Below are 20,072 nucleotides of genomic sequence, written 5' to 3' on the forward strand. Positions count from 1 at the left end.
AAGGGGTCAGTCGTCCCCGACGACCCCATTACCCCACACAAAGTCCTGCAAATGTCCAGGTGCCTTCTTTTGGCGCACCGGCCGGTCACGACCGGCGGGGGAAAAGTCACTCGGGTCAGAACATGGGGTGCCACCATCATCCCACTTCTGACACCAATGTGGCGAGCTCAGACAAGGAGGAGACGGAGGTGTCGTTTGGTCTTGCTTCCCGTGAGCTAGCCAGGGAGCACAGCCGTTTATTGACATCTGCAGAAGAACACTGCCGCTAGCTAACTGCTCAGCGCCGCAACCGCACAGCAACAACAACAAGAACAACACACAAGGCGCCCTCTGACCCCGGAAGGACACACCGGCGCAGCGAGAGGGCGTCACCCGTCACTATGGCAACATAAACAAAACATAACTGTACAAACAGAACCCCGAACAGCCCTGACCCGCTACAATATGCTGCTGAGAATATAGCCCAGAAGAAGCGTATATTATAGCTTTTATTTTGGAAAGAGCCATTTCTCTGTAATAAACTCTCTTTTCCAAAGATGAGTGATTCCTCAATCAGATACAGGTGTTACCGCGCCAGATCCGCGGCCCCGAACCGTAGTAAGGAAACCTCTGGCAGTTACTTGAAGGTTCCGTAACTGACTCGTAGCCGGCAACAGCTTACTATACAGGTCAACTCCGCTAGCAAAAAGATCGAAGGAGGCGTAGGAAACTGCTTCACCGAACTTTATTTCTTCTCTAAGGCACGAACACCGCGTACAGTGGGCTGAAACAGTTTACTCACAGCGAGCATCGCCGACACAACTCTGGCTGTCGAGGGAGTTATTATATTCCTTTTATTTATTTTCTTTTCGTCTCTTCTGTAGCTAACCGTTACTTTTTCCCCTTCTCCGCTCTCTCTCTTCACACACACACACACACACACACACCAGGCAGTCCCGCTACACACATCCCGAATACATTTCCCATCAGGCTTCATCCTTAAAGGGCCATGCCTGTAACACAGGGCTTGCAAAATCGCTAGCCCGATGGGGGCTAGCGATTTTTCCAGTCGGGCTATCTCTGCCCTGCCCGTCGGGCTATTGTAGGAAGAAAAATATATGTCAATGCTTTTGCATTCTTTCGGAAATGTAGCTGGGTAATTATGTCATTGGCATCGGTGAGCCACTGTCAATATGTGACATATTGAAATCGCGTTTGAATTTGCGCTTGTTTTTTGCTTTCACTTTGCAAATGTCCAGGTGCCTTCTTTTGGCGCACCGGCCGGTCACGACCGGCGGGGGAAAAGTCACTCGGGTCAGAACATGGGGTGCCACCATCATCCCACTTCTGACACCAATGTGGCGAGCTCAGACAAGGAGGAGACGGAGGTGTCGTTTGGTCTTGCTTCCCGTGAGCTAGCCAGGGAGCACAGCCGTTTATTGACATCTGCAGAAGAACACTGCCGCTAGCTAACTGCTCAACGCGGCAACCGCACAGCAACAACAAGAACAACACACAGGGCGCCCTCTGACCCCGGAAGGACACACCGGCGCAGCGAGAGGGCGTCACCCGTCACTATGGCAACATAAACAAAACATAACTGTACAAACAGAACCCGAACAGCCCTGACCCGCTACAATATGCTGCTGAGAATATAGCCCAGAAGAAGCGTATAGTATAGCTTTTATTTTGGAAAGAGCCATTTCTCTGTAATAAACTCTCTTTTCCAAAGATGAGTGATTCCTCAATCAGATTTATTTTTTAAATTACTTTTGTTTCATTAAATTTAAAAACTGTACTTTTGAGTTAAAATATATATTTCTAATTTTAATAAATGACAAATTAAAAAGGCATGAACATTTTTTTTGTATCAAAAAAATATCGAACCGTGACACCAAAGTATCGAACCGAACCGAACCGTGAATTTTGTGTATCGTTGCACCCCTAATATTTTAATATATTTATATTCTAATATTTATATTATGACTTGTGGCAGTAAGTGGTAATAAGGTGATATTTAATATTGGTTAATGCTTTGACATATGAGGATGGATACCATATTATAATTTCCAGGCTTTAATAACAATATATAAGATTTTGATTTGTGTATATCATAGCTGAGCTCCACATGTCAACTATTCAGTAATTTATTACTCAGTTTAATTTACATTTAAGTACCATTAGTGTTGGCTGACCAGTCTAAAAAACATAATGGTTTAGATTGTAATTTAGTCTGACTGTAACTAACAACACACAGATAAAACACAAAGGTGTTAACAAAGTAAAGTGTAGAGGATAAAAGAGAGAGGTCCTTACACAATGTCGTTGAGCTCCAGCATGGTGTCAGGAGGAGGATTGATGAGGACGTAGGACAGCGTGTTCTGGTGGTCGTTCATCTCATCTGTAGAAACAGACAGAGATGGCCTTCAGTGCTGCTCTGGAGCCCTCTCTCGTCCCCCTCCATTATACAGAACATCAACCAGGAAATGAGCCTTTTATCCATTTAAAATATGACACTGCCTTGTTTTCAGCCTTTCAGTCAGGACAAAAGTAAAGTAAAACTTAACGAGCAAGTGGTGCAAAAAATCGGAGGCAAATAACTGCGGGAATAATTTGAGGGTTCCTTGTTACAACTGCTAATGATCATTTAAATCTTAATATGAGGAAACAAATGATCTTATTAAACACATTTAGCATGAATAAAGCCTGTCATTAAGTAATGTAAAGCCTGTATTTAAATGGGATTAGAAAAAAGAACATACAAACTCCAGAATCTGACATTTTTACACGGTCATTTTAAATAGCTGGAGCAGGGGCAGCTTTACCACACTTATACAAACTCTGTGAGTGGAGGACAGTCGCAGTTTTTAAATGTAAATGTTTTCACATAATCAATTTATACAGGATGTCTTTTATTCTATTTCTTTATCATTAATGCAAAATGTTTTCAATGGGTGACTGATCTGGGCTCATCATTCAGTTCTTCCTTTTTTAAACATTTTACACAGTATTCAAAGTTCTTATGGTTTGTATATTTTAAAGATGTATAATAAAATTTGACTAGCAAAAGAGTTTTGAAAGCCTTTAGAGTCCAGTTTGCCATATTCACCAATTTCTTGTAGAAGAAATCAATCCTGCATATATTCTCTACCTTTAACTAGTTCCTTAACCAGGATGTAAATGACGTAGGCTCAAGATTCATAACAATTCACAGGTTGCTGCACGTAAAACGACCAATGTTACCTCAACCTTGATCACAGTTTGGGTGAGGACCCATTAAGCGATCAGTGTGTGCAAGTTTGATTAGATTCTGATGAGTACTGCAGGGGAAGTACCAGACGTTGACAACTGGGGACGAGGACGGATTCACTTTAATAGTTAAACAATTCTTCCAGTCTGCAACAAGCTAATTGAACAATAAATCAACCATGTGATTATAAATTACTGTTAGAAAATTTAATATTTCACAAAATATTAAACTGATTTAGAAAATCTTATTATTTTTATTTGAAAAGCATTTTAATTCGTTTTCAAATCAACCACTTAAAGATACTCATAAATTGCTAAATTCCCCCATTCAGTCCTTTACATCCTGTTATAAACACTAAAAACATTAACAGTTGTAACAAACATCTTTTATTGCTTCAACAACACAGTTAGGCCAAGGAAATTGTTCTGCACTATGAAGAGTTTAGATTTTATGAGAGGAAACCTATGAGAGTTTAACCTTTATTTTTCCAGATGAGTCATATTATGTGTGTGTGTGTGTGTGTGTGTTAATCATGTCTGCATGCATGTGTGGTGATTGCACTCCGGCAGTGTCTCCTACTTGTGTCGTGTGATGGGCGGAGGAAGGAAAAGGAGGGCACGTGTGTCTCCGTGACAAACCCACCTGCTTGTGGCCCTTTATAAAGCCAGGCGGGGTGAAAGAGAGAGAAGGTCTAACCGTTACTGACAGGGCACTTTGTGGAATAAGGGGAGGCCCACATGCTGCCTGCTGACTGAAATGGCACCCCATGCGCAGCTTCAGAACGGAGCCAGCATGCAGACAGCGTCCCCAGCTACGCAACAGATCGATCTAAGTCGCATTCCTTTTACGTCCTGCGCATTCCACACGGGACCAACAGGCTGCTAAGGCGGCAGGTTGCCATGCTAACTGACGACACTCAGCCTCCCACCCCCCCCCAACCACCACCACAACCCAGCCTCCCCCCGACTGACATGTGACATACACACAGACAGAGAGGAACATGCTCCAGCATCCGTCAGACTGGACCAAACGCAGAGCGACTCAAACCAAACAGAGTGAAGCAAAGCACATTGGGAGTGTGAGAGTGGAAGAGGTCAACCTGCTGCTTCATCTATTCATCTATTCAGGTACACTTTACAGTTACGGTAATTCTCTGTTCGCCCTTCATCCACACATCGTTACTGCAGACTACTCAGTGTATTAAATATGGGTTATACCATGGCGGCAGATATATAATTGGTAACCAGCTGAAGAAAAGCAAAGGATTTATTGTTGTGGCTCTGTAATCCAGCATAACTATAGTTATAACAATGCTTACTTTTGCTCATGTTAGAGGGTATACTTTTTTTAAACAGTTTTGCTCCTATTAATGCTACTAATTTGGAATCAACAGCTTAAAATCCCCCAAAGCAACAAATAAAGATGATCTAGACCCCTGCCTTATTCATGCTACGGAAGTGTGAATATTTAAATATTATATTTAATATACTGACACTGGTAATTATCCAACTCTGGAAACATGATTCTGGACTGGTCAGCGTTTAAGTTGGTCTCTTTTTGCTTGCGTTCCTATTATTCCCATTTATTAGGGTCAGTGTTTTTTCCCATTAATCAAAATCCTAGTTTTTAATGTAGCAATTTAGGATGTAGTCATTTAGTTATTGTGGCACTAAAATAACTACAGATTGGTCTTGTTCTAATTTAGAAACCTTCGATTTTTAGCTCAAACGTGTGAAACAAATTACAGGAAAAGAACCGAATCCTGTTCGATCCTCTTTTATGCCGTGCGTTATCATTTGTTCTGAGGGAGCACCTTTATCTTTATGGTTCAAAAGCTGGCCTCAAACAAGATGACCACAAAGCACTTTTATAAGTATGAAAATGTTGTCAATCCACAGACTGTGTATTAAAAATAAAATTAGAAACTAAAGGACGCTCCACATTCAAAAGAGATTTTCCAATCATGAGGCAGGCCTGTCTGAAAGCATACCCTGGTTTTATTGCCCTTTCAGGCTCTAATGGGGGCCATAATTTACATGTGCTGAGTTAAATAAGACTTGGAACCATCGATTACGACTGTAAACTCATTAGAAAAGCATTTTCTGAAGTCACCAGAGAGCACTTGGGTCATTTCCTACAGACTTCTACAATCAGATTTCTTTCTGGAGCCAGAGGAGTTGCCCCCTGCTAATACTGAGATGACACATCCTTGCTGGCTTTGCTTTTAAGAGCCACTAGCATAATGTCCACATTATAGCGAGTCTGTGTGTGAAACATATGTTATCATCCTTACAGTCACCAGAACTCAACCCAATCGAACACCGCTGTAAGACTTTCACTGTTACGGCAGTGAAGGAAAATATCTTTGGAATAATTTTGTTCCACCCTGCCAGCAGAGTGTTGCAGTCTTTCAGTATCACCCGCCTTTATATTCTGATTTTTATTTCCTCCCTCTATATTTATTCTTTCCACACAGTGCTCTTGGCGTGCACATTTTCCATAACTACACTAAAGCGAGAAGTTAAACCACTGGAAGTCGCTAAAAAAAGCAATATTTTTGGTGAATGTTAAGTTGCTCTTTAAATAAAATTGAGAGCACTCCAGTGTGCAGGAGTACAGAACCACAAGATATATTACCAGAGCAAAAACGCTGAGAGGTAAAAAGAGCTCAAACTGACTACAATCAGCTCAAACTTGACTTCTTTGGGGAAGTGGCCATGGCATAAAGTTAATACACTCTGAGGTGCACTGACATGTGAAAGTAACAGACATGGAGGAGGAAAAGAGCCCCGCTTCCTCCAACATGTTTACTTTCTACATCAGACCACCTCCGACACTCGTCGTCTTTTATACATTTATAGAATACAATCTATCCTTCCATCCACAGACATAATGCACTCCGCTCCACTCTTTAAGCCATACTCTGATGCCCTGCAGTACTCTAGCCATTTGGGACGTCACCTCACAGGAACACAGTGCAGAAAGACCAGATAGAGATCGAAAAAGAGAGGGAGAGAGTAGAGTGAGAGACTTGCTGCTGACCTACTGCTGACTCTGGCAGGGGACACACTCACATAAAAAACACACGCACACTCACACTCATGCAGTAAAGTTGCAGTACTGTGATCAACCAGCTAACCTGACAGCCTGGTCCCCTCTGAATACGGGTGCTCTGAAATGGCCTGCAACTCTAAGCAACGGCAGTCACTGTTAACTTCAACGTCCTAATGTATTCATTTGTACTCAAGTTATACGTCAAATAAAACAGATTATATAACTAAAGAGATAAGATAACATCTACAGTTAAGCATTCTTTTTGGTGGGCAAATGCTATTCTTCATTGGATGCTGGCGAAAGGACAAATTCCTTTCTCCACAAGGTGGACGTAATCACTCACATGTTGCAAATGAGTTATAAACAGCACACAAATTACCTTGCAAATATCCTAGATTTACTCGATTCATGACATCGCTCGCAGTGAGATTAGAAACATCCTCTACAAGCCAAAAGGGGAAGGAAGACAGAAGAGGCAGAGAAAGGAGGTTAAAAAAAAAAACAAGAACAAGAAACAAAAAAAATATCAGGCAGGCAGCAAAAGCATCTGCAGATTCAAAAAAAAGAAAACAACAATCAAAAAAACTCTTAAAAGTGTGAGAGCAATGCAAAGAGGCCATGCATCAGTGTGTGCACAGAATCACTTCCAAATTATTAATCTGTCACATCCTGCTGCAGAAATCCTCACTGACATTCATGGTTCTTTAGAAGATCTTGAACTTCAGGAGTTCTTCCTGAAACGTATTTAATTGACACATTACAACACATCTGGAGCATGATTCTGCTTTTTTGTTTTGAGCCGTGAAGCTGGGAGGAGGCAAAAACGAAAGAAAAAGTGAACTGAAAAGAATGCAGGCAATTTCACTCTGTAATTGCAGTCTTGAATGCAACTGAGACGAGGTTCGTGCTCCTGCATCCTCATGCGTGATGTGTTCACATCCACATGATGGTATGATCATGACTGCGAGGTGGTGTGCGTCTGAGTTATGACACACGGAAGAGGAGTTTGATGGGTGTGAAAGTGATGTGAGAAAATGAGGTTTTCTGAAGGTCAGTGACGATGCAGTGCGATGTCGATGATCTGTACTAACAAGCCTCACATTACTATGTGTTCATGGGAAATGAGATGAGGTAAAAGAAAACAAAAATGACTGGAATACAGATCGGAGGGTTAAATAACTTTCTCAAACACAGCTGCTTGCACTGCAGAAATAATTTAACCAGCTGAGAGAAGCATCAATTAGTGAAGCAAAAGAATCTCATGAACTTGATCCTGAAACCTGAACTTATCAGACTCTAGAGTGTCCTTGCTTCTAAAATTTAAGCTCATGAATATACTTCACCACCAGGCTCAGAAAGTACTTTTGCAGCTGATGCTACGGCCCATTGATTCAGTACGTGCAATCTTATTAAGGCTAACAGGGCCAGTTTATTATATCTCGATTTAAACTGATAACACAGTGACAATGAAATTTGTGGTGGTGCATAGATATGTGACTTTGAGACTTTGAGATGGTCAATATCATTATTATTACGCATCAGAGCAAAGCCCAGTAAAACCAACAGGTGGTAACAGAGTAGGCAACTGAGGAAAGGCAACAAGTGTTCTCAAACAAATGCAAGAACTCATTCTGCAGCTGTATGTAGTAATGGTACCCGTGTTTAATCAAGGAACTCATGGGAGTTCCTCACATAAGGCAGTGATAACAAAGGCACTGTATGTGTAACTGCCTGTGGCATGAAATCAGTCACATGCTATTCTTGATCTGAGCAGATTACAGTGTTCAGGAACAATACAAAAATAAAATCTTTAGCCTGTCCCAGCTTCTAAAATTCTCTGTAGTATAATCTTTGGTTTTTGGATCATTAAAAAACAAGCAGCCTAAAGAGATCCATCTGGGGTGACATTTTCAACATTTTCACTACTAGAAAAAGCGTCGTAAGTAGCTCAAATAAGTCAAAAGATATAGACGCCAAAACAAACATCCATTACAGAGGACATAAATGAATAGGCTGGTTCTCAGGGGGCTATAAATATTTTGAATAATAAGAGCACAGGCCTGGCCTGATTAGTCTCTTGTGCCAAATAGCCAGGGTGCTTTTGTGGCAACATCATAAATCAGTTATCCACAGGGTTCAGGTCCCCCAGTTCTTAGCAACAAGGACTATGAGCAGCCACTTAATGACATCAAGAACCACCACACCTGAGCAGCTAGCAGAAACTGGGAGACGAGATGGACAGGGTTAGCTGGCTAGTAGCATCCTTTTAGAATAAGATGCTTACATACCGCACCCTTCAAAAAACCCTCTCTCAGAAATTGGGCTTTCAGTTTATATGACTTTAATCAGATCTTTATAGCTGGATTCACACTACTATGCTGTGTGGACTTGAATGTCTGTGACTTCTGAACTAAAGGTTTCCTTCTTTGACTTTTCTTAGGCTTCACTCACTGCGATTTAACTCAACCAGTTACAGGATTTCTGCATCCAAAGCTTCTGTGACCTCAAAGTCATGTTTACAGAACTGAGACTCCAATCTGCAACAAACATTATAATTAGCATTATTATTCATTTTCTGGGACATTATGACTAATATTTACAAATTAAATACAAAGAAATACAATCATTAATTAAAATAACTGATTAGAGCAGCTGAACTGTATCTAGTCCTATACAATAAGCTATACTGAGTAATATCTTTCAACCTAAAGCATCAATATATCCTCATATATCATAACATCAGCTGTTCCACTCACCGTATCCCACAGTGGGGAGGCCCAGGTGCTTCATGCGATTCTTGACCAGCTCGGACAGCTCCTGTCGCTCGGAGCGCCGATACAGATTCAGTCTCTGCTGTGAGATGCGCTCCGCTCTGGTCGACGGTTTGACGTTCTTCCTGCTCAGCCGCCGAGCCCACTGCATGCTCTTCTTCCTTAGCAGCGGGTGCTCCGATTGGTCACTCGTGGTGGAGTTTCTGTAGCCCGTCTTCTCCTTCCAGGATCCTCCACGATCACGGTGCTCCTCACCCTGCTCCACGTTGATGGACACCTGAGACTGGAATGGTAAGATGGAAATGTGAATGCTGGATTCTGTGAGGAAAGCGTGCACTATAAGAATAAGAAGCAAACAAACTTTTGATATTAAAAAAAAAAAATACCAGTAAGGTATTTTTTATTTTTTTTACTTTGCCTGCTTTAAGCAAAAAGGAGTCAGCTGACGTAATAAACAGAATCAAGCCTGTTTGGACCTTACCTGTGCATTACTGTCCCTGCACTGGAATACAAGGACAGACAAACATCCAAACAAAAAGAGATGCAATGAAAGATGAGGGCATTCAGAGCAAACAAATGTTCGAAGCCTTAAACATCAGCATATGGAAGCTTACATATGCTGTATTTAATATTTTATTTATTTATAACTGTATTAATAGCAGTATGTGAGAGTCAGTCAAAAATATAAATCTAATTTCATTGCTTGACATGAATTTCTGTCAGCTGGAATGTATCTGTATTAAGAAATGAATGGTAAATGTGCAGCCTCAAACAAAGGAAAGGCAATTTAGGGAATAGGACATACAAGCTGAAGAATAAGCAAGAGTATCAAAGGAGAAGGACTCAAGCAAAAACTAAAGGAGGGAATGATTAATAGATGGTAGCTGAATTCAAACCACAGGCAAAAGCTGACACCAAATCCAAGACCAGGACTCAGATACTGAGTATCTGATCAAAGTGAACTTGCCTCTGAGGTTGAGAACATATGCGACTCGGTCCGGTAGATCCCGATGGGAATCTCAGCGCTGGAGGAGCAAAGTTTCTGGAAGAGTCTGCCGTAGGTCCTGATCCACAGGTCCTCCTCTGTGATCTTCATCTGAAGTGAGAGATTGACGATAAAGTTGCTGCACATCACAGATGAAATTACTAAAATGCACAAATCACTTGGTAAGATGCAAAAGTAAATTTCCACATACAGCACATAGGTACCCAGAACCAGGCGTGGTGTCCAGACCAAGGAGAAGCCTGATGATGGCAATCATGTAGTCCTTGACAAATGACTGTGGTTTAAAAAAATAAGTTTAAAAGCTTTTGCAAACACATTTTGCAATTGCTCTGAGGGGAAGTTTTCTTTATAACACCTGCAATAAATTATTTTATCCTGTGCATTATGCTCATTAATATTTAATGGCACAAATGTTCTTTTGTAGGATATTCATTTGAGGCTTAAACACGTAAAAAAAAAACCACATTTACTTTAGACAATAAACTGCACCTTACTAGGAAATACTGATGTAACAGCCGTTACCTTTTTAGACACAACTTTCAGACAGAGGAACTAGTGCAGCACAAATTCTAAGGATGAAATCGCTGACAGACAGGTCTATATTTAACTATTTCATAACGAACTAGTTCAAAGTCTGTTATCCCACCTGGTAAAGTAGTGTATCCAGCATGCTGATACTGAACACTCTGCCTGCAGCAAACGGCAGCCGGAACATGAAAGCCAGGTTGGAGCCCTTATCACGCTCTATCTGGAAGCAAAAAACAAAATACAAACAAAAAAAAGGAGCCAAAAAAAGATTTAAGAAAGAGTGGGGATACATACAAGCTTTATCTGTTAGTAATGATGATTTAACTGCATTAAACAAATGCATTCATTCACAAGAGGCCTGAAGTGTGACAAAAATTATTAATGGGTTTATTTGATTTCCTGGAAAGTAAGCTAACTCTTTAAATGTCATATAAACTCACCCGACCATGTTGTTTAGTACAGCTGTTAAACTAACTGTTAACACAAAAATCTATTCGGCTGATTGAAGCAGCAACACTCAGTGATTTTAGGCATGTAGACATGGTCAAGAGACCTGCTAAAATTCAAACTGAGCAGCAGAATGGGGAAGAAAGGTGACTTTAAATGTGGTGTGGGTATTGCTACCAGATAGTTTGGTCTGAATATTTCAGAAACTGCTGATCTACTGGGATTTTCCTGCACAACCATCTCTAGGGTTTATATAGAATAATCTGAAAAAGAGAAAAATGGCTCATTGATACCAAAATTCAGAGGAGGATGGCCACGCTGCTTCATAGGAAGGCAACAGTAACAGTAACTCAAATGACCAGTTGTTACAACCAAGGTATGCAGAAAAGCTTCTCTGAATGCACAACACAACAAAATGTGAAGATGATGGGCTACAGCAGCACCTTGTGCCCCTATCGACAGTTAAGAACAGATTTGTGGTGAAGCTAAACCAAAAAAAAGCATATTGAAAAAAACACTGCCTGGTCTGATTAGTCTGGTTTTCTGTTGCAATGGTGATGGTGTGCTCAGAAAATGGGTGTAAAGAACATAAATGCATAGATCCACCTGCTTTGCATATCATATCAGACTGGTGTGGTGGTATAATGGTGTGAAGGATATTTTTTGGGACACTTTGGCACTTTAGTACCAGCTGAGCATCATTTAAAAGCCATAGCCTGCTGTATCGTTGCTGACCATGCCCATCCCTTTATGACCACAGCGTAACCATGTTCTGACAGTTGCTTCCAGAACATGGACACACCATGTCACAAAGCTCAAATTATCTCAAACAAGGCAAAGACTTCACTGTACTCAAATGACTTCCACAGCCACCAGATCTCAATCCAATACAGCACCTTTGGGATGTGGTAGAACAGGAAATTGTCATCATGGATGTGCAGCCAAATCTGTAGCAGCTGTGTGAATCTATGCCACGAAGAATTACAGCAGTTCTGAAAGCAAATTGGGTCCAACTTAAAACTAGCAAAGTGTACACAAAAATTGGCCAGATGAGTTTATACAGTGCAAAAAGGTAAAAAAAAAAAAAAAAAAAAAAAAGAAGACTTCATAGGCTGCAAGTTATAATGCACAACCCAAAGTGCTTACACTTCTCTTTGGGATACTGAGATATTTTTCGATTGTCCAGAAAATAAAACGATCTAAGTCAAAGACACTGAACACGAAACACTCACCTTTTCCAGTTTGGAGAGTGCGAGTGAGTAGCAGTCCTTGGCTCTGAACTGCATGAACCTCATGTTGGATGGATGCGTGAGCTCAGTGATGATGCTGAGACTGGGGAACAACCTGAGTGTGGAGGAAATAAAGTGAGAGGGATGTCAGTGGAAAGACAAAATGCTTTGTGTTGAGAGAGACATGGTGTGGCAGTGATAAATGCTTTTAATTTTAGTTGCTAAATAAATGAGCAGTTTCACAGCTTTGGCAGCTGTAGTTTGTCTTTGAGATGAGCTCTGCCTTTCTGTAAACCCCCTCTAAAAGCTTATATTTGCTCTTTGGCTTTGCAGTAAGAACAGACGAAGACATTAATTAAGTGAATCTGGTGCACACTTGGGCCAAAACCAGAATCTTGACTCATACATAACAAGGGTGAGCTCGCACAAGGCGATCTATACTGTGGTCAAAAACATTAGACTCCCCAAAATTCACTGTGTTAAGTGCGATTGCCGTACTCTGGTTTTGTTAGACGTGGGCATGTTAACAAGAGCTAACGAGAACTCCAACATGTTCTCAACGACAGCTGTCTCTGTGAAAAATGCTTTAGTACAGTAATCAACAAGCATGACACCTCTTCCCCAACAGAGGCACAAAATACATAAAATCATGAACCTTTTTCTCTGCAAAGTGAGAAAGACAGAGGCCAAGCGCACAAAGAGGAGAGAAGCTGAGATGAACTTAATGAACTTGTTCCTGGATCAATAAGATGAGTGGGGGAGTGAGAACAATTGAGACTGGTGGGAGGACACCTTTGAGTTTTTAAAGCACGCTCTATGTTACCTGAACATTGTCTGGACATTGACGATGGTCTTGGCATCTGCCATGTAGTCTTCCTCAGCACTCATAGTGCTCTCCTTGTCCACAACGACCAAGTTGTCAGCATAGATGATACCACACTGCAGCAGGTTGTCCAAGCTGTCCCATTCAGAAAGCAGCAGTGATTAATAGGTTATGACATGTTAGAAAACGGTAAATATAAGAGTAATATAGTAAATACAACCCCAACTCCAAAAAAGTTGGAATCATGTAAAATTTAAAAACAGAATTCAATGACTTGCAAATCTGATAAACCCACATTGTATTCACTAAAGAATATATAAAACATATAAAACAAATGTGTGAACTGAGACATTTTCCTATTTCATGAAAAATATTAGTCAAGTTTGAATTTGAAGAAAGCAACACCTTTCAAAAAAGTGTGAATGAGAGAAACAGCTGGAAGAACATTTTGCAACTAATTAGGTTAACTGGCAACAGATCGGTAACATGATTTGATATATATTTAAAAAAAAGAGCATTGTGGAATAGTAAAGGGTAGAGGTTCACTAATCTGCAAAAAACAGTGCTTATAAATTTAGGAAATATTTCATAATAATGTTTCTCAATATGTTCCTGTGAATATCTCATCATCTACAGTACATAATATCATCAAAACAGCAAAAATTAATAATGGATGTTCGTGGTCTTCGGACCCTCAGGCGGCTGTCATGGAGATGCCTGCATGGCCTCAGGAACACTTCCAGAAATCTTTGTCTGTTAAAATAGTTCACCAGGTTAAACCTCTGTGATGCAAACATGGATGCTGCGTCCTCTGAACTAAAGAGCAGAGGGACCATTCTGCTTGTTATCAGAGCTCCATTCAAAAATATGCACGTCTCTATGTAGTGTGGTGCACATTAGTACACATGCAATTGTCAGCATGCATATCTTTAATGCCACTATCAATGCAGAATGTTACATACAGGTTTTACAGGCTACACAGAGTTACATAGAGTTTTACAGACTGAGCAGATGCAACATAGAGGTAAACACGGCCCTGTTCCAACATTTTTGAGATGTGTTGCTCCCATCAAATTCAAATTGAGCTGATTTTTTTATGGCACATTTCTCTCATTTTAAACATTTTAATGTTGCCTCTTTTAGACAGAAATTGGATTTATGATGTCCAAATCTGCATCGACCAAGAAGGTGAGGAGTTTACTAAGTGGATTTTTATGCATGAATAAATTATAATGAGCTGGACTGCAAAAACAAGTTTTAGATAGAGGTTAGTGGTTACTAAATATATTTATTTTTTGTCAGAATTGACGTGCACTACCAAGCACATTCAACATACCCAGGATATATTTCTGTTGTCTGGCTTACCCTACATCTAACATCAAGAACTAGACAAAGTAGTTGCATGAAAGGTTTTATCAACTCGATAGATTAAACTGGGGTTTAACCATCTAGTTATTCGTATGTTCACATGAGACGACCGGCACTGGCAGCATCTGACAGGCCTGACCGTCTGATGGACGAGTCTACTGGTAATTTTGGAGGTTAAACACACAATGCTGGCTGAAAGCAACACAGCTGCAGCAGACAAATTAGTGGTGTGAGCATCTAACGGGAAAACACTATTGAGTAGTTTAGTAAGAAACGTGCTTCTACAAATATGCTTTTAGTGATGGTAAGTATATTAATAAAGTCTAGCCATAAACCCAGAAAGCAAAACCAACAAAAATGCTGACTGTAAGCAGCATTACATAGTCAGCACTTTAAGACATGGAGGAAGCTGAGATTCTTACTGTTATTTCATTAAATAATATGTAGATGTGCATAGTAAAGTTTGAGTTTTTATTCTTTTAGCTGCGGCAACATGGCGATTAATGAAAAGAAAGAAATCTAAAAACAGAAGTCGAATGTGGTTATAAACAATTTGATACAAGTTCAAGAAACAGGTCTCCTGTTTTTTATAAATTTAAGTTTTTAGAATAATTATTGTAAAACTGTTTGCAGTCAACATTTAAAAACTTAAGTTGCTTCTAAGAATATTTTCCAGAGAGCTGATTGGTCAGTTGGCGGGACTTTCGTGCCTGTTGCTCTCGTCTCGAGTACAACCTGCCCCGAAGCAGGTTAGATCTTCAGTATAAGTTACCATGGTGATGCACACCAGTAAGAGGTGAACTACCTTCATGAAACTGAAAACCAGAGTTACAAATCCAGCTTCGTAGTACACGCCTTTGGTTTACGGGACTGAATAAACGCAGCACATCTTCAACTGCATGTTTTCCATTTGTTTTTTTTCCATGACTCAACTAAAAGAATCATATTTGCAGAACTAAAAGTTAGGTTTCAATGTACAGTTGTCGCCATAAAGCTATTATTTTTGTTAATGTTTAGACTATAATGCTATGGTGACTCCCTCTTTACATTGTTCATTCATTTTTGTTTGCAAAGAAGCCATTTTTTCTTGACAGCTTAATTACACATTAGTGAAGTTTTTAAATCACTAGGTTCAAACTAACTACCACTTGCTTTCCCTGCTTCAGTCAAACACTGAGTGCTTGCTTTGTTCCAGCTCAAAAATCTGCAAGTAACAGCTGCAAGATGCACGTTTGAACGTCACTGACAAGCATCTTTGTCTTCTTCCTCAGGTAACACAGAAAAGATTAAAATGATTTAAAAATGTATTATATAGTTTGCAATCAAACTGCTACATTTGATTCAAATGTGCCTATAAAACACAAAATCAAATCAGCAGCAAATGTGTTCAAGAGCCATTAAAGATTACAGTGCATTTAAGTTGTTGTGTAACTGTGATGTCCAAGATGTCCTGGAGCTGTACTTCTGCTGGCTGGATGAAAAATTATTTCATACATTAAGCTAGGTGATTAACCGAGTGCGTTTTCTTTTATAATATAAACACTTACTTATCAATTGTGCCGGCCATGAAGTAAACCATTGGAAAGCAGCAAATGGCCTCTAAGAAATGGTTGTCTGGCCTGCGGGAAACGGGAAACATGAATTGAGCATCCCACACTAATTATCTTTGTAAACCCCAGTGACAGATTACGAAACTGTACAAGTAATTTCCTGAAATCTGCCTGTTGATGAGGGCAGGAAAGATTTGTTTGAATTCATTATGGATTAAGAGAGAAATAAATTGTTCAATGCATTTGGAGGATTTATAAAAAACTGCCTGACATTTAAATTCCTGAGGGGGCCACTTTGTTTTCCTGGCCCTGTGTTTTTATCGTTCATCTGTTTCAGCAAACTGCAGAAATGAGGTCAAAGTTAATGAAGCCCGCAGTGGGTTAGAGCAGAAAAAATGGACCACTGCAACATGCATGCACAAAAATATACATGCCCTAACATACAAACAGTGCAGACGTCTATGAATAATGCAGAGAAAAAAGAAACAGAGATAAAAAAATATATATAATTTCATCTTTTGTCATCCACTGATTGACTGAATTTCTTAAATTGCAAACATAATTTTTTTTGTAAATCCTGAAATTCACTCCAGTTCTCTGTTTGGTGAACTTAATCATATACAGTACACAGCTTTTTCTCAATGTTGGGGCTAGGTTAACAAGTATATCCTTCCAGGTATAATAAGCAAGCCCTTATAGAGATATTATATTGCTGTCATTTTCATGCCTGCACCATAATCTGCTGCCTGTAACATCTGAAACTGCTAAAATAATGATCCTATAGAGAAGTCCATGCACCGCAATAATGATAAACCAGTCTCATCAACACTGTGCAGTAACACTGACATCCATGTAACAAAGAGAGGGCCTCCTTCATTGGTTATATCATCATCAACTATTCTTAAAAAGCACACAAAAAAACAAGTTTTATAAGACTCTCAAATTCTTGTGATATTGAAAAGCTTTAGGCTTTCGCATCACTGTCAGGAAATCTAATAAACGCTGGTCTGGATGTGTTGGATGTTAGACTGAACAGTCTTACGGGTAGTCCAGTAGCAGCACTATGGGGTTGAGTTCTTTTCTGGGCCGATAATAAGCCCGCAGAGGGACGATGAAGTTGTAGAGACCATTTCCGGCCGTCTCTGCAGACACTATAATCAGCTTATTCTTGAAGCCGTATGCCTTGGCATCCTCGAAGCTGTTATGTGTGCAGCCCTGGATGGAGACAGACAATTCAACAGAAATTTAGTCAAGGTCTAGTATTCCTGTGCGTTTAGGAAACAAACCACAGGGCAGTTACTTACCACGACGATAAAACAGATGTTTAAAAAAAGCGTTGATTTTGTACTGTGAGTTTTCATTGAGTCTTACCTTGTCGAGGCGAAGGCAGCAGAACGGAGCTTTCTGTGGTAGGAGGTGGCACAGGGTTGGAGAGCTGCCGATGTAGGGTGAGTTGGGGGGATAGCCCTTCACAAAGCTTGTGGAAAAGAAACAGAAAAAAACACTTAAACACTCAAAGAACTCACCTTTAAAGCTTTAAAGAAATATCAGGCAAATATCAGCGGTGACATATTTTAGGATATTATGCGACTGTTAATTTTTAACTTTATTTAAGGAGATTCTGAAGAGGCTTCTACTGTTACAAAATTTCTGTAAGCATCACCAACTCCCTCTTCCTTCTTTCATCACTACTTTATGATATAAACTAAGTGAATTATCACCAGTTTAATGTTTCTTCTTTTCAGTTTGTTATTAGATTCTGCAGCTGCTTTACTATAATTACAGATGTTTATAAGCCTGAAGGACTAATTCCATTACAAAGTTTATTTATTTTTAATCAAGTCTTGATTGTGTGTCCGTTTGGTTCTGTGCTCCTTGATTTGTAATGGGTCAGCTGCAATTATCCTAATGAGTTTCACGATGCCCTCTAGTTTGCCAATAAAAGAAATTCCAGCTGATCATAGATGTAAACCTACTGATCACCACACGATGGCACTGTGGGACCTTGAATTTTCTTCTATGCGGCACTGACAACTCTTAAAAAAGAAAAACTACTGAAGCGTCAACGGGTGCAGTAATGGAGGCACACAGGTCAGAAGGACCATGTTAGGTCCACCTTTATGAAACTCACCATTGTCTGGGTCTAACAGCTGTTGGTTTTCATGGGCTGAGGGATCAGTACCTAATCTATCCTGAACTTATCTCACTTTTAAGAAACCGCATAGACGGAGAAAATAAAGCACATGGGCCTTGGCCTACATCTGACGTGCTAAAACCCTTTCAGGGTGACTCTGCCTGGCTAACTGATAAATGAGCGCTAAGAGCAGCAATCAATACAGGGACACCATACAAGAACCTCACTTGAGAAAAAGTGCTATCCTCACTGACATGATTGTACACATTCATCACTAGTACTTCACATCTAATAGCATCACGACACACTGATTACATGCCTATTTCAAACTCATCCATCTTTGATCCTACAACAGCTGAGAGACAAAGAAGAGAAGGGGAGGTGAGATCAATCAAGCACAGAGCAAAGGATACCACGGGCACATTTCAGTTTAAAAAAAAAAAAAACTTACTCTGAACCTACAGAGCCTTCCTCATCTGATTGGTTGGTCTCATCCTCTGACTGGTCACTGAGGAGGTCGCAGGGCAGGATGGAGGAGGAGTCAGCGATTTCCAGAACGGGGGCGATGCTCGGTCGGCGGCTTCCAGCTCCATTCTCTGTTGGGAGGGCAAGTTTGCCGGTTTCCTCAGGAGGATCGGGATGCTGCAGGTCAATGGCTACGGTGCCTGGAAATCATGTTGGGTTATATTATCACAACTGTAAAGCTATATAGAAATAGCTTTATGTATATATTGAGACTTTTCATTATCTTGGCCTGTAATATTCCTACTACTCTCTTGAGTCTCAGAAGTTTGACCTTGAGGAGAAAATGTATTGCTTTCTGAAACACAAAGCTACCATCTACCATGAAAAGCATGCATATAGTAATGACTTAGCATATCTGTCAGTAAATATATCCCTATGATGTATGATATACATCATATCATAAATATGAAAAATAGATAGATCAGTTATATCAAGCACAATTGTTTCCAACTAGTTAGGATGCTGTGACGAAGAAAGGTGATTAAAACAGAATGCAAATATTGGCATTAGCGTTATTCAAAGCTTGTGTTTATTAAAAAATGTACAAAGAGAACAAATTGATCAATTAAAAAAGGCTAATATTTGCAGAGTGTTGTTACTTAAAGCACCCTAACTTATTTGGATACAGAGTTGTACAAGATATGTGGCAAAGATATATGCACAATATCAGATTTGATATATGTACTATACATATATCATTCTGTTGAAACATTTTTAGGCTAAGTGTGAGGTGTTATTGTGCAAATGATTCCAAATAAAATGTGTGAATAATAGAAAATTGATGCCTCATGCACAAACTTACCAAATGAAGTGGCCTGATCAACTTTCACAGGTTAAAAAAAAAGCACAACACAACAATGTCAGCCAACAAAGTAAAAAAAAAAAAAAATCATGCTTAACAGTCAGTGAAAGCATAAAGCATCAGCAAGGCAGCCCTAAGCATTCAGAAAGGCCCAGTGTGAGTGCAATTTAGAGTAAACCACCAACAAAGCATCCATTTTCTCTTCTTCTATGGAAACCGTTTCAGCCATCAGATAGTGAGCCTAGTAAGCACACAAACAGAACCCTCCCATCTTCCTATTTTCTCTGCTTTCTTTATCAGCTGCGCTTTTTGTAAACATCATTTATTCCTGCCTGTGGCTTTCAGTCTTACCCATGCTGGCGATGATGCTGTGCACAGGTAGCCTTGAGGGGGCGTCATAGAGCCCGGAGACAGGCAGGCCCTTGTGCTTCTCCTCTTGCTTGAAGATGAAAGCAGAGTTCTCTTCCTTGGTGATGTTGATGTAGTAGCAGGTATCGGTGGCAGCCATGATGTGGCGAGGTCCGGGGTTCAGGAGGATGCTTTTGTTGTCCTCTCTTTTAACTCCAATCAAACACACGCCATACCTGACGATTGAAATCAAAATGA

At 40.1% G+C, this 20,072-nt stretch overlaps 1 protein-coding gene across 11 annotated transcripts in view; it reads right to left on the bottom strand.

Moving 5' to 3' along the window:
• The window catches only part of kcnt1b (potassium sodium-activated channel subfamily T member 1b), an 80,794-nt gene that overhangs the window by 8,233 nt on the left and 52,489 nt on the right, over nucleotides 1-20,072 (bottom strand). For 4 of the 11 annotated variants that reach the window (XM_086315181.1, XM_086315183.1, XM_086315188.1 and 1 more), the window contains 17 exons: nucleotides 19,818-20,050; nucleotides 19,467-19,487; nucleotides 18,591-18,804; nucleotides 17,377-17,482; nucleotides 17,048-17,220; nucleotides 16,003-16,074; nucleotides 13,088-13,222; nucleotides 12,268-12,379; nucleotides 11,932-12,027; nucleotides 10,707-10,808; nucleotides 10,251-10,334; nucleotides 10,022-10,150; nucleotides 9,536-9,556; nucleotides 9,040-9,337; nucleotides 6,663-6,725; nucleotides 6,369-6,419; nucleotides 2,296-2,380 (listed from right to left, as the gene is read on the bottom strand). In XM_086315181.1, coding sequence (XP_086171307.1) covers nucleotides 2,296-2,380; nucleotides 6,369-6,419; nucleotides 6,663-6,725; nucleotides 9,040-9,337; nucleotides 9,536-9,556; nucleotides 10,022-10,150; nucleotides 10,251-10,334; nucleotides 10,707-10,808; nucleotides 11,932-12,027; nucleotides 12,268-12,379; nucleotides 13,088-13,222; nucleotides 16,003-16,074; nucleotides 17,048-17,220; nucleotides 17,377-17,482; nucleotides 18,591-18,804; nucleotides 19,467-19,487; nucleotides 19,818-20,050 — 1,995 coding nt within the window. Of the gene's footprint in view, nucleotides 1-2,295; nucleotides 2,381-6,368; nucleotides 6,420-6,662; nucleotides 6,726-9,039; nucleotides 9,338-9,535; nucleotides 9,557-10,006; nucleotides 10,151-10,250; nucleotides 10,335-10,706; nucleotides 10,809-11,931; nucleotides 12,028-12,267; nucleotides 12,380-13,087; nucleotides 13,223-16,002; nucleotides 16,075-17,047; nucleotides 17,221-17,376; nucleotides 17,483-18,590; nucleotides 18,805-19,466; nucleotides 19,488-19,817; nucleotides 20,051-20,072 lie in introns of those variants that run through there. The other 7 variants (XM_086315182.1, XM_086315184.1, XM_086315185.1 and 4 more) reach the window with 7 other exon arrangements.

This window comes from Aulonocara sp. 'chitande type north' Nkhata Bay, linkage group LG12 (genome assembly GCF_057382095.1).
Source record: "Aulonocara sp. 'chitande type north' Nkhata Bay isolate Kocher_YH1m ecotype deep benthic linkage group LG12, A_spYH_male_GT1.1, whole genome shotgun sequence".
Lineage (NCBI taxonomy): Eukaryota > Metazoa > Chordata > Actinopteri > Cichliformes > Cichlidae > Aulonocara > Aulonocara sp. 'chitande type north' Nkhata Bay.